Raw genomic sequence first — 15,706 nt, forward strand, 5'->3', positions numbered from 1 at the left:
CTGTGTGCATGTGGTACCTGTGTACTATAGAGGAGCTCAGCAGGATGATGTAGTACCAGGAATTCAAATGTTTACCAATGAGCCAGTCTACATCCAGGGAACTTTGGACCTTCTGTAGGTATTGGGTACAACCCCTGAGGTGAACATTACCACTCCTGTCATATCAATAACTCAACCAGTACGACCTTTCTCTTACATTGATCCTTTGACCTTTCATAATGGAAAATACCACCAGCCACAAATTGTGAACTTCTTCAATTTCTGGCTTTATATGAGCTGGCCTGTAGGCAGGAAACATTCATTGAGATGGGTGCAGGCAGAAATGGGGTGTGACAGGAGAGGAGGAGGACTGGTGAACACACCTGACCTGCTCTTGTCACCTCTGCTATGGTGTGCCTGGCACTGGCGGTAACATAACCTTAATATCAACGCCACTGACAGCAGTGGTAAATTGTTCGCTTGTGAGGTAAAACCTACGGGTGTTCTGATTTGTACTTGTTAGTTCACGGTGCCATGCCCCTGACCTGTCCTTGTCACCTCCTGGAGGGCCATATCACCTTTAATATCACTACAACTGACAAAAACTATAAATTTTTGATCTGCTCAGTATAGTGTAACCAGGGCTGCCCCCTGTTATATACATGTACATATATGTAGGTTCATTTTTATGAAACCACTACTCTGAGTGTTACAGCTCAAAAAAATTTAAAACCATTTAAAAATTCTAAACCACTTGAATGAAAATAACTTCCTGCTGTCAGAGCTAGCAGCTGGTCTGTGTCAAAAAGCAGACTTCAATTTTGTTCATTCCCACTTGTATGTAACTGTATGCAGCTATGTTTTAGTATGCATGAGGCAAGGGGCACTGCTGTATCAGGCAGAATGTCAAACTGTCAGGCTGACTGTCAAACAGTCAGTAGAGATGTTTATGTTGGGTGAAGTGGTTAACTTAGTGGTTTGTTGTGGAGGAAGTTGCAGTCAGATAAGTCTCTAGCCTGCAGTGAAGCTGCAATTCTGTGTAAATCATACAATACCTTTTCCTGCATCATCCCCTCCCCTTCATAGTCCCTTAAAACACTTGTACATTGTGCAAACGTAGCTGAATTAGTATCATAAGCCTACATCTTTTCCATTTTTCTTTTTCACAAAGCCATTTCAATGAAGTACAATAGTGTTCAATATGTTGCATATAGTCAATACTTTATTAACGCCTCTCCCCCTCCTCCAGTTTTGAGTTTGATTTTTGCTGATAGCTTTTGAACTTTATACTGACTTACACAGTCTACCTTCCAGCTCTGACACATTAAGGTTTTGGAGGGTTTCCAGATTGTTTTGTTTCTCCGCCCTTTTTCTGTTACTCCTAGCCAGAAATAGAAGAATGCTGAGTGACAATAATCATCCTATCTGGAACAACTGTCCTCCCCTGGGAAGACCAAATGGGTGAATTGAATGTGGGCACACACCGTTCCTTACATAATGGATTCAACTTGGTATTAGGTAATATGACACATTACATAACTTACTTCCCGGTAACTTCAATCTTATTATAATGATAGTAAAAATAGCAATGGTTGAGTACTGTTAATTTCTTCTACAGAGGAATAGAATGGAAGGCTTTCCCTGCAGTATATATTAGAATTGGTTGCAGTCTTGCAAGTGCCATTTCAGTCATGTAAAGCTCAGAAAGGAAACAATGTGGTTTAACAGAGGTGTGTTCTCTTGCTATGTCTAATTTTGGTTTGGTTTTCTGTCAATGTCATCTTTTGCATAATAGGGTACATTTTGTCCTCCATTCATAGGGCTCAGGTTAATACTGAGGTGGTTGTGTTCCTATTTTTTACCCACCTGCTTCTGAATGGCACTGTGGGAAGTAACAAATGTGCCATGGGTACAGGGTAATCCAGATGTCAAGCCCCACCTGTCTGTCAAGATAACAGTGTCCACCTGCTCACTACGTACCAGCACAATTAGTACACTACATCATCATTGTGCCACCTGTCTTTGGTTTCTTTCGTTTTACTTCTACTGCCTGATTTTGTATTGACCAGACCCTAGAGCACTCTATCATATTCCAGTTCCCTCACTTTTAATTTAATTTCAAACTGTTGAGTCCATTGTAACATTAGCAATTAATGCCCTGCTATTACCCAGCCACACCTCCACCTGTTTACGCTCTTTATCCCTCTATTCTTCACCTGTGAAGATGTCATGCCAACCACCTGTCTGACCTTAACCATCATGAGGTCACCAGCATTGTCCTGGAACAATGGTGATCTCCGTCATGTTTACATAAGCAAATGGTATGGAAGATGTAGGTTAGTTTTTCACAAGGGAAAATGGAAGTGATATTAGCACAATACAACAGACTATAGATAAATTTGTCTTGATGACATTTGTGGTCCACTTCCATCTGTTATCATACTATGGGAAGGAGGGCTATGCTATTTTTTCAGGAGACTGAGAGCAATAATATAATCAGTTACGCATGGTTTAAAGAAGGAAACGACCTGACAAGTCAAGTAAATAAGTCAAGTCAAGGAAGGAAAAAAGGATAGAAAGAAGGTAGTGATTCCAAATCTAAAATGTTCCTTGTCAGACACATTAAAAGGTAAAAGTATAGATAGTAAATGCCTGTGACCCTTTGTCCTTTCTTTCTTTTGATTCGTCTTCGGAATGCAGAATGGAACAGTCACTTTCTTAAGGTGAATTTCTACCATTAGAAGTATGGTATCCAGTATTCTATTATACTGCTATGTGGGTCCCTGACACGGGTGGGCAGCAGTTGGCTATGTAGGGGATTGTCATAGTTATTTTGATGTGATTCACTGAGTCCGTCTGGGTAGTGAAAAGTTACACAGCAAAGTGATGATTTCAAAATTTCAGTGTTCTTAACACAGCATTTTGCCGGTGACTCTTGATATCACTTGCCACAAAGCCCTTTTGTTCAATCAGTTGAAGAGGTGTTAATGATGAGTCTACCTTTTGTATCTTTGCTGATGGTATTGAGAGATACGTTTAAGCTTTTATGTGTTCAGGCATTTTTTCAGCTCTTTATAACCATCATATCATTCTGACGATGTTGCTTTCCTGAATTTGGGCAATTTTTAAGGTCCTTCACCACATATGGCCAGTTCCCGGCCCCACTCGTCCATGTGGGTCCCTACTATCTGCCACAAATTACAGTCTTTGTCTGTGGACCTATTGTCACAAAGCCCATTGTATGCTCAGTTGGTATGTGTAGTTGTGAGATGGATATTGTCCAACCATCTGTCAACTAAAGGCACGTGTTGGCTATTCTATCCCATTGTTCGGGGAGTGTGCCTTTTGTGCCCCATGTTCATACATTCCTCCACCCCCAGGGCTAGTGCCTTTGTAATGCCACTCCCTCATTTCCCTAATACAGCATCCACACAATCCATGCAATTACAACTCCATAAATCTTGCAGATTTTCCTTCTTCTTCAGTAAAAGCTGTAGCATTGCCCAAGGACGTGCAGACAATGGTTCCCTCCCTACATATGCCATAGATACGCACACATGGGGAGCCTGGGTTACAGATGGCTGCTTGTGGCTTACATCAGCTCCCAGGTAGTAATACTTGCCTCAGCCCATCTTTTCCTTTCTCCAATGTTCTCTCCGTCTATCAGTCATCGCAGAATCAATCCCAGCCTCCCTGTGATGGCCTTTGATGTGTTTCTGAAATGCAGTTAGACAGAAAATTGTTAATGCTGCATTTACTGAGACACAATCGATACACAATTATCACTTATTATGGCTTCTACAGGCACCTGAGTCATACGGGTTGAAAATTGCATGTTTTACTTGCGGATAGGAGAAACAGAGATATGCAGCTAGAGATACAACCTTATCGTGCATCAAAATTTGTGTTTCTAGAATACATGAATGCAAGGAGGTTTTCTATAACCTCCTTGGTGGATGTTATGCAATACCCATTCCTGTTTTGTTTGGGAGCATGAAGGAACAGGCAATGAATTAATGTTCTAAAACTAATTCAATATTCCAAGGGAGACAAAAACATTTCTCTGCAAGATGATGATTTCTCTTCATCTGCATAATACATTTATCTGCACTATAGGTCACAATCTAAAGAAAAAAGATTTTCCATTGTGTAATAAGTTTCCAAAGCTGTTCCTAGTCTTCAGTTGTTAGAATGAGATTTCCATATAAGTGCAAAATGTCATATTCTTTTGGTTGAAATGTTTTACACTAACATGTGCTACATACAGGGCCCTTTGTTATCCAATGGTACATTGTAATGCAGTCCTAAATCAGATACGCTCAACAACTTGGAAATTCACATGTACCAGCAGCAGTGCCGAGCTACTGTAGAATGACTTTGAATGAAGGACTAGCAGAATGTAATACTATGTACCTAAAATATCTGGTCGAAGTACGAAAAGTATGAACAAGGAGGTTTAACCTCCTTGGTATGAAATAGTATTCCAGTGGAGAAAAATTGTACCAAACACCGCTGGTCCTTCTTGCATTTTTTTATTCTTTTCTGAGGGTAGCACCAATACAGTTGCTTGCATATCATTCTTTTGAAGCTCAGCTTACTAAATGAAAACCAAAACAAACTGTTAAGGGACACCAAACCAATTATGATTTTGAATTCATACAATGCATGTAGTTTTACACATGTCTTGAAAAAAAGGTAATGAAGTCATCATCAATCAAGTTCAGCAGGTGGTTTTTCGCTGTTATCACTTGTTTGGACTATTTCACAACTACATGTAGTGACAAACTTATTTAATGAGGAGATCCTGATAACCAAGATATCAATCTGGAATTGTCCAGGGACCCAGATATTGCCTGTAGATTCACTCTATGGAATGAACAGACCTTTATGTGCATTTTAATGCTCTACCGCTGTGAAGAGTGATAAACTTGAATCGTCTCCCAAGGTAGAACCCCCCATTTCATGAGTGCTTAGTGGATTTACTCTTCCATTCCTCTCATTTATTTGTGCCATTCAGAATCCCCCCAATGCCATTATCAGGGCTCAAAAGGGATTTCTCTAAGACCAGGTGTTAGTCCTTCACATTCTGACAAAACAAATGTCGGCTTTGTGGATGAAAAATGTTCTATTCGTTTTTGTCTCATATCGGTCTTTTCTTTTCGATCACAGTGTGTCTTTTGCCATGCTAGAGCTTGCCGATATATCATGAGGGTTTTTTTTAAAGCAAGCTCTTTATTGAGTGATGTCATGGTCAATCAATGTTCAAGTAATGTAGAATGATAAAAGGGTGTTCTGTATCTTTTTCAGATGTGTATTGCTTGTTTTGAGATACTGTAGAAATGGGAAAAGATTGTAAAGCTGACTCTGATTAAAAGAGTGTTTCATTGCACACAAGAGAATTAGATATTTACAATGAAGATTACCATGGAGAAATAGCAGTGTTGAAGTACAAACATCAAGGCATCTTTTATCAGCAGAAACAAGAAAATCCCTCAGGCCAAAAGACCCTGGGAGGACATTGTGAGACATAGTGTCTAGCTAGATATATTCCAGCAATTGTAAATCTTACATGTTCACGCACAGAAACAGGGAATTAAGAGAATTATTAAGAGAGTCTGGTGGCACCAACAAGTCTAATGCCTCTAGGAGCCTCTCAGTTGAAAATTCTTTTATATACGACCTAATTCACCATCAATTCCCATGCTGTTCCTTCAACCGTAAATAAGCAATCTTTACTGCTGTCTTCTGGCATGTATGAAGTAAAACTAACTAAGAGCAGAGCTATTATAACTCACTTCGGTAGTTATTTCAGTATTTATATACAGCTGACAAAAAGTATTTCAGTGACCTCATATTTTTTGTAGTTTGTCTAACATGCACACATAGGATTACTGTAAATCATGCTTCACAAGGTTTCTCTGTCACATCGGTCACATTTCCTGCTCTGCTGAATATAGCTTCGATTTCCCCTTCTTGTCCACATCATAGGAAATAATAGAAAAGTAAATTTAATCTGCAATAGCTTGCAGCCACTTGCGAAAAAAAACTAAAAGTAATTACTGTAACAAGGTTAAAAGATACTGTAGTGGACAATTTTAGGCTTCCTGTTTCTTACTATCTTTGACTGGACTGATACTTAATCTGTAACCTGCTTAGGGCTACACCACTATAAATAAAACAGCAGTCAATTAATCAAAACCAAAACTTTGGCAAAAGCATCAATGTAGGGGGATTAAGATATTCAATTACCAATCTTACCAAGACTGTGAGACAGAGTAAATGTATAACTAGGCTATTTTTATCAAGTAATTTCAGCCGCTCTTGTTCACTGACAGCGTGTGCAAGTTTTGTCACTCGCCAGCAGGTTGTCTATCAAATGGATCTGTCTACTGCTTCTAAAAGTACACTCTTAGATGAGAAGTTAAGTAAATACTATCATGCAAAGCCTTTGAAAGTATGTCTGCTTTTCCCACATCTGAAATCTGCCAGGATATCAAAGTAGATAATGGTACCAGAGCAACCTTGTTCATCCCACAGATTTGAGAACAATATAATCAGGACCATTTTCTACCATTAGTGCTGCCTTCCTCCTACACACCTGTTGCTTCCCCTATCAGTTCTATGAGGGGATTTTTGCCATTCTGTGAAACCAGCTGTCAGTTATTGTGCCATTGTGTGGGCTCCGCCCCCTAAGTGATGATCACAGTCCAGTCTTTGTTGGTGGGAGACAATTAGGACATAATAATTCCAGGACTGAATGCCTCTGGAATATTTCAGTCTTCCAGGATAATTTTCCATGGTCTGAACAGACTCAAACCATTTTGTACAAACTAATTCTTCTCACATAGAGACATAATGTTCATACTAGGTTCTGCCATAATGACTGGAAGCAGAATGTATGTTGAGCCATGCTGCATTCCACAGTATTTTCTTATTGTGGTTAGCAATTGCTGGCATTCAGACATTTCAGTCTACAATTTCCAAGCATTAGTGATGTTAGCTGTCAACAAATTCCGCTTTTCAGCACACTTGAGTCTGCTTGAAGTTTAAAGGGCAACAGAGGCCTTTAACTGAGGGAGCACATGCATTATGTACCTTGAAGTACAATCTCTCCCTTGTGAAACACTACTGTTACTGAAGGATGTTATGTAATTCCCACACTGTTAATCACCACAGACACACCTGCTGCCTCCACAACAGGCACAAAAGCACTGGCGCCTCTCACAGCGACCAGTCAATCCTCCAAGGTCATTACTATTCCAACAACATCACCACACATAAACGGGGTGTCAGATGCTACCTGTTGGTGTGAAATGATTCATTCAGGGCTGCAGTGGTACAAACCTGTAAAGTGAATAGCCATGTCTTATCCTGGTTCTCAGCTGATAGTCCTGTTTCATTCAAGAAGACCACATTCTAACCATTAATCAACTTTTGCTGCCAGCATGATACAGTAAACTGAAAACCACCAGCTGCAAACTATTCATGGGATCAATACAAACACCTTTTATGTTGGTTGTAACCTGACAAAACCAAATACTAGCAATCCATCAAACGTCACTACTTTTGCCAGCCCATGTTCTCAAATCCATATTTGGAAATCCTTTGGTACTGTAAGCACAAGCTGGATGTGGTTGTGGGATATTGTCTGGTAAGACTGTGTGGGATATGTAAGGATTAGCAGGATGGAAGACGTCCTTGGCCTCTTACTATGGGCATCCATCATATTGTTGTCTGGATATAATCTTGCACAGTCTAAAATATATTGTTTTTAAGAGTTTCTTTACACATTTTTCTTAATGAAAGTCATTCTTGTTGAATGAATTATTTCTTAGACTCTTATGATTTCAATGTCAGACAGATACAAATCCCTACCCAGAGACAAAGTTTCACAGCTTATTATTTTGAAAAAGTGATTCAACAATAACCAATTAAAATGAAGGTTTCAGTAGATTATACTTGGTACTCAAGGCTACTAAAACTCAGCCTTCCATGATGGCAGGACGTTCAGATTCCAGCAGTTTTCTGAAGGAGGTGCATCATCTTAGGTATATAAACTACCTGTAACAAAGTAGAAAGTTAGCTTTCCTAACATGACTAAAACTTTGCACCATATGGCACCGATAGAATGATGAAGGTTAAGTGCTAGATGCAGCACTAGGGAGGATGAAGGCATCTTTCTTCAAGTATTATATGAGCTATCTATCAAAGTGCAAGCTTGCAGGACCATCTGTTTTACTGCCAGGTCAATCGTTAAGGTAATAAAATCAATGTTGTGTGGGTTCAGGTGCAGCAGTGGTTGTTCTTAGATGGTCAAACCTTAGATTTTACATCACCAGTGGAACGTTCCTGCAGCTGTATACCCTGTAAACTAAGCCTTGTGTAGAATTTGGTCCAGAAGTCTCACCTGATTGTAGTAAGTAACATAAACAGTGCCACCTGCTGTAGACTTGGTACATATATGTACGTGTTCGTTAGGACAGGTTTTATTGGTTCAGGTGAAGCAGCACCATCCAATCTTATCTGCAGTTGTGAATGTGACAGGTCCTTATCTCTAGACAGGGTTTTACCCCAAACTGTGGAAAGCTAGAACACACACATTCACTCACTAGCATAAGTGTTTTTGGCATATATTATAAAAGTTATACAGGTCCACCTCTTTTACAATTTTAAAGAAAAATACATATCAGGACAGTGAGGGATGATGTATATAACATAAGTTTTCTTGCAATGCCTTGCCCGAGGGCTAATTACAACATGGAACAATGTACATAGAAAAAAAAAGTGTACACAGACATTGCAAGTTCACAATGGTGACAAGTGGAACAAGTGAATATTCTTAATCTCCAAGCAGGTCTATCAGTGGCAATGACAGTATCCAAAGGGCAAAAGCAGTGAACTGCTACCCTTTTGGGGTTTGACTTCTTTTTTGGAAGCAGTGGAAGATGAAGTCTCCCACTTTTCCTGTAATGAATGGATTTTGAGGTTAACATGGTAGTAGTTTTCTTTTTTTGTCAGTAAACATTTGGAAATTGTGGTGAGTTTTGGCGGCTTCTCTGAATAATTCTTTTCTGATAATGAAAGGGGCAGTTGGAGATAGAATGTATTTCGTCATCCACCCCTTTTGACATACAGTAGTTGCAAATTCTTTCCCCCACAACACAAGCGATGTATCTTTCATGTGTTTACAACAGATTATTGGGTATTTCAACATGGCTTCACCCTACTTTCATTACTTTGTTGACCCTTTACTGCTAACATGGAACAGAAAAACTCTGTTGCACAGTTTATTAAATTTGTCTGGCCAAGTGCAAAAACACAACAAAGAAGAGAAAGAAGACAATGAGAATTTTTCTGTAGAAGGTTATGAGCTACAAATGTGAAATGCTTTTATGATAAATGTACATCAACTTCAGCAATAAACATGTATGGTCTAATGTGCCCATGAGGACAGGAGGTGTGATTGACCTGGGTGCTAATGTGGCAGGAATCTAGCAACTAGAGGAGATTCATGGCAAGATAAGGACACTAATGGGCTGGGAAATATGAGTTCTTTAATGGCTCAATATCAAGAAACTGTCAGTAATGGACCAGTTAAACCTTTGGCTGTGTATGAATGGCTCTAAGTTGATGCTAATGCACTACCAAGTCAGTATACTAAATCTTAGCAGTATATGTCAGTGGATACTTTACATCTATTGAATGATCTTAGTTGATATTAAAACTGAAACTGATGAGATCTAGAGTTGATTATGCTTAAACCGGTAAGATGTGTTGACTGCTGTGTTTATTTCAACAGAGTAAAGCCCATACGGAGGTGGACTCCCAGATCTGGGCACTGATTGACCAGTGGCAGGAGGAGTGTTCTGAGGTGGCGGGAGGGAGCAGGGATGGGAGGAGGCCACGCCCAGCTACCGTACCCTCGGCCAGGAGACCTGTCACAGCACCTGCACCTGCACAGGCACACACAGCTCCGGGCAACATCACCAGTCCACGGATTGTGTGAATCATCGGCTCAGCCTTGTGTGTTTTACAATCAATAGTGAACCCACCGTGTACACTTCTCAAGGGACCATGTGAATGGTCTTGTTCATCTCTAGAAGATAACTTCTCAAACTCAACAAAATACTTTCTCAATATTTCAACATTATACTGTTAAGCCTAAGAAAACATACAGAACATTTCACAATTTAAAAACTATTCGTGTTTTCTGAGCTCCCAAGAACACTTTGTTGACTCTTTTCCAGTACATTTCAAAATGTATTGTTTGTTAATAGATGCAGTTTTTTGGCAGACAGCTACTGTTGTGCCAGGGGACTTGACAGGGTCATGAGTTAATGGACCGTGCCTGTGTGTTATCTGACTGGAACCTGGGGCTGGTCACTATCAAGGAAGCCCACTTAATCCTGTTGTCTTGTGTCAGAGAATCCATGAAAACCTGATGCATCCTGGTGCTTTCAAGACTGGAGTAAGATGAGCCTTCAGGAATGTTTAAGAAAAGATGTATATGTATATGTACAGAGGAAGATGGCAGGAAAAGATAGCCTCTGCTCTCCTGGAGTTTCATGTAACAAAGTGTCCATAAAAGCTTTTATAGTATTTATTTTCTGATCTTATCTTGTCAGAATGAGAAAAGAGAAGAGTTTTATGGAATGAAATGGAACGTTCAAAGTATTTGTCATTTTATGAGCCTAATTTTGAAGATGGAGTGGAGTAATAGCAGACATCATAAGACAAGTGAAAATTAGCAATTCCACTGATTTGACGGAAGATAAAATGTACGGCCCTGGTCACTTTCAAGATTACCTTGTGGTGACCAGACAGCACAGGTTAGAAATGGGATGGTAGTGATGTCCCAATGGTCTATGAATCATGTATGCTATGCCCTGTAATATGCATAAGATTTTAGCAAGGGGAATAAACCTAAGATGGGGAAATTGTGAGTTGCTACAAAAGAAAGTGATGGGGGACACGTTTACTTATAGCAATTACTCTGCAGTAAGCAGCTGCTGAACTTTCCACAATCAGCATCAGCACTCGACAATCTAGCCAGTGATTTAAACGGACCAGAGTGATTTCATCAAATGGGTACCCTCTGGTTGCAAATTCAAGGCCGGCATCCATAGTTAATGATTACTAGTATTACTTATTTTGATCAGGAAAGAGATGATGCAGAAGTTGTGAGAGGTGCTGAGTGGCTATCTGTTGTCCACTTCACTTTGGAATAGTAATCTCTAGATCTATATACCAGAATCAAGACCAGAACCCAAGGGGCCTGAGAGGAAGCCTATTGATTTTTTTTTCAAGGATAAGGAGTTATATAACACAATATTGGGGAGAAAATTGCCAAGCCATTAGATATGGACAAGATTACAGGGATGGACTTAATAGAGTTGTTATTTCTCTGTGAAGCTGTATTTCATGCTATTGGAACAGTGCATTATGGTGGGAGGCAGACTATAATAACAGCCATTGTTTTCTCAACCTCGGGTGGTTTATTTATTGTCATCTCTAACGTCTGCATATGGCAGGATGAGATCAGCCCATTCTCACCAGATTCACTTATGGTATGAAACTATGACTCAAAAGTATGATTCATTTCAATCACATGTTGATAATTAGATAAAGGTTTATGAGGAAACTTGTATAACCAAATTAAGATTTTTCCTTCCACTACAGATAAACTACTTTCTTCTCACAGAAATGCTACAGTATAACTTGATTGTCGGCAAGTGCTTGGTTTTAACAGATCTGAAGCCGTTTATTCTTGCAGCATTTGATGTCTATAGAGTGCAGATAATTTGGTTGGTGGTGGATACACTGTCACCCTGAGGCTTTCCTGTTGACTTAAGTGGTCAAAGGCAGGCTCTGGTGTATCAAATTATTGAATACGTACAGATGATTATGGTTTTGAAGACCCTGAATTCAAGCCTTATGAAACAGATTTGACCCTGAATGGGGACAAACCTGATTTGTGCTGTACGTAACAGCAGGTCTATTTCATGCTTGAGGAAACAGCCTGACAAACCTGTTGAAGCAAAGGCCAAATGTTATGACAGAAAATTCCTTTTCCAGCCCACAGACACCGCTGGTGCCAAACCCTCAGGTGTCAAAAGTATAACCCTAGTATGCATACAACATTTTTGAATTGTTCATCTCACAGAAAAAGGTCCTAATGTAACATTATTTTGTCAACCCTGTAAATACTGATTTAAGGGAATTAGCTTCATTACGTTGGTAGGAGGATTTTCCTCCAAATCTGGGCTTATATTTCAAAAGTGTGCTCATCCCAATTTGTCTAACAAGAGCCCATGTGTGTGTGTGGCTCAAGTGCTGCACTGACGGGCCTGTGCTATTGTGATGTCTATGTCACCACCAGCTGCCATGTGGACTGAATACATCAGCTACAATGCCAGGAGATTTGGTAATGATGATGGCAAATCTGTTTTTCTACATTTGAGCAAGGAGGTTGATTTGAGCCTTTGTGTGCTCTATTTGGTGTACCGCAAAATACTGAGAAATTTATCTGCCATTCCAGCAGCTTCGATAAGTATTGTATCATTGACAATGGTGATCAAGCAAAACTTGCCACAAATGCTTGAGGAATTTCAGTAGGCTACAGATGAGAGAGATGCCTCTGACAAATACATGTGACTGTACTTTGGTGTTTCAGAACAAAAAGCACCTAGCAAACTGAGTTCAAAGTTAAACATACATCTTCTGTTGTGTAGCTACAGGGTGGGATGTAGAGCGTTTGGATTGGTGAATGGCACAATTGTTAACTATTGAAACTCCTGAACCTTCATGCAACAGAATTAGCCTAATACCTTCTATCTATAACAAGACGCAGTCCATTACCAAGGGACTGGTGATCCTTCACTTTTCCACTCTTTCATCTCTAAATCATAGCATACTTTGGTTTTGAGGGGTCTGCTTGTTAGAAGGAACAATTATTAGCACTGATGAGCCCTCTAAACCTTTACAGACCAACCTGTCATATCCAGTGCTGAGGACGTCATTACAGCTTCCTGCCATGAACAGCCGGAGGTTGTTGCTAGGTAACAGCCTGACCTGTCTTCATCTAAGGATGAGTCCTTCTCTAAAGAAAGATGATTACTATGACAGGAAGGTAATTAGTGGACTGGATATTCCATTTTTTCCAACTTGATTTGGTTGAGGCTTTGGCAGAAGTTCCAACATTAGTTTACTTTGGGCATTCTACTAGCCTGACTAATGCAAGCTTCTAGCTGCTTTTCCACTGGCCAGTGCACCCCAACAGCAAGAGCTTGAATGTGTTGTGTAAGACATGCTAGGGATTCTGCTATCATGTATGTTTATTTGTCATAGTGATAAATGTGTCACTGTAGTTGATAACGAGACAGCATCCCATCGACTTTCCTTCTGACGTGTTGCAATTATTCAAGTATGCAAAGTGTGATGTTCGAGAGTAGATACATACATGTGCTTGCATATTAGGACATGCAACAAGGAAACAATGTACATCTGATTGCATCCTCCCCAAAAGCACCTTTAAGTCTTAGTACTTATTTCTGTTATTATGTTGGTCAAAGTGTTCACAATAGTGCTGTTCACGGCATCTGATTACTCTGGCCTTTTAAGGAAATGGCCAAGCACTTCCAATCTATGCAATTATTGTGCACTTATGCTTAGTAATAGTTGTCATCACTGTTAGGTTCCTGGAAAGAGAAATTACAGAAATCTTGTAAATAGATCCCACTTTGAGTCAAGAGTTCTCTGCACTCTTCAGTTGCAAATGTATGTGGTAGATTATTGTATTCTAAATGGTGTTTCATTTGTTTTGAAGGTCACTTAGGCTGCTTCACATTTACCTCCCCCACCATGAGTCAATACACACAATACTGCTCTTAGCTTGAAAGTGCTGCAATTAGTCTACTATTTAGTCCACTAAGATTAGCAGAAGCGTGCATAGAGACCTCTGAAGACACTCGTGTATGTGACAAATTTTGATGTAACGTTACACATTTTAAAACTTCCCTCTCTGCAAAAATAGACATTAAGTAGCAGATCTGGCTGAGTCTTTGTAGGACTGATGAGAGTAGAGTGAATTTGGCTACCTTAAAAATCTGACATATCTTTTTCTAACAACAAACTTAAGCTTTTATTGTGATAAGCACAGTCAGGGAACAGCAGTTGTACCTTTGAAACTCATCTAGCTGTCAACATGTAGCTAGTGAATCATAAGAAACTGGTACTGCTTCTTGGTTCTCATACAACATAAAATCACACAGTAAGACTGTCAATGACTCCAAGTCACAACCATATAGCCTGGATTCCAGGCTAACAACCATATGATTGTGTTTTGTCCTTTTTCCTTGTGTGTCAAATGGTGTGGCCTAAGTAGTTTGTAGAAGGCTATAGCATGTGTGTATGTTGGATGAAATATTTTGTTAATGGGAAAGTGTGAATATAGCTGTAGTTTACAAATGCTTATGTTATGTTATGTAATATAGTTGTATAAGCCATCAAAGTAAAAGTTATCTGCTTGTGTTGTAAATATTGTATTGACATTGCCAGTAATTCATGAGATAGGCTGCAATTATGCCATTATATGAAACAAATTTCTATCTATAGAGAAATGCTATTGTCACCTCTGCGCAGTCCTACTCAGTATGCAAGACTGCACCTTGTTGTGTAATCAGTGATGTTATGTATAAGTATACCAACCATGAAGTTTGTTGTTTGGCTATGGTTAAATCCAACATGATGTTAGTTATGATCATTCTGAACATTGAGAAAACTTACTGAGACTGCATGTGCCTAGTTCATCTGTAAAGGTGAAATGTTGTGTTGGGAACTCATGATTGTATATCTCGTGTTATGAAGCTGGTTTGACAGATTAGACTGCAGCTCACATTGTCAGCATGTAATTCTAATTCTACATCATCCCTCGCCTATCTAGCCCTGTGGATATAACCATCAGTATGGATGTCTCTGTAGATTACATGTATGTGGAAAATAACATCTGTTAAAGGGGCCATTCACTAAACATTTCTCTGTTAGTTATGAACACACTCCTCTGCATTCTTACTTCTCAAGGCCAAGGAATACATCAATGTATGTGCAGGAACATAAACCTTCTCATGAGGCCTATTTCTAACCAAAAGATTGATAAATTTGAGATGATTATCTTGTTTGATATATCCATTCATGTTTTGCGCTGTGTGCAATAATTTCTTGAGCAGATTTTATGGGGCATGTGTTTGAGGCTGTTGCTCTAACTGACTGCTTCATGTTTTTGTCATAACCTTCATGTTGCCTCAGAGATGCAAGCCCCGGCATGACAGCATAGTGAACAGTCCCTTTGTAGTTACATGGGTTCAACTGTAGGTTAAGGTGGCAAGGCTTTGTTTTGTTTTGATAAGAAGCCATTTTAGGACCAATTATTTTGTTTTCGTCTTTTAATTGCTATAGCACAGAGACTGAGTGATGTGGAAGCACAATCTACATTATACATAAGCTGGCTGATAATAGTATTAATACAAAAAGGGCTGTAGTATGTCCCTAGTTAGTTCTGTTCATTGACTACTCAAATGAACTTTTGACTAGAAATTATCCCAGAATGATCTGTTGTCCAAGAGATATCACACACAGTTGTTCAAGTTAGTGAGTTACGGCAAGTGAATGAGTTTCATAAAATGTTTGTACTAAACCGCCATCCATACCTTGGCTGTCATATCACCCACCA

General features: G+C 39.5%; 1 protein-coding gene across 3 annotated transcripts in view; it reads left to right on the top strand.

Moving 5' to 3' along the window:
• LOC136432854 (serine/threonine-protein kinase Nek9-like) overlaps nt 1-15,147 on the top strand; it is a 59,480-nt gene extending 44,333 nt beyond the window's left edge. For all 3 annotated transcript variants that reach the window (XM_066424427.1, XM_066424430.1, XM_066424429.1), the window contains one exon: nt 9,779-15,147. In XM_066424427.1, the coding sequence (XP_066280524.1) occupies nt 9,779-9,985 (207 nt within the window). In that variant the 3' untranslated portion in view covers nt 9,986-15,147. The remainder of the gene's footprint in view (nt 1-9,778) is intronic.
• Nucleotides 15,148-15,706: the final 559 nt, after the last annotated feature.

The sequence above is a fragment of the Branchiostoma lanceolatum genome, chromosome 4 (genome assembly GCF_035083965.1).
Source record: "Branchiostoma lanceolatum isolate klBraLanc5 chromosome 4, klBraLanc5.hap2, whole genome shotgun sequence".
Taxonomy (NCBI): Eukaryota; Metazoa; Chordata; class Leptocardii; order Amphioxiformes; family Branchiostomatidae; genus Branchiostoma; species Branchiostoma lanceolatum.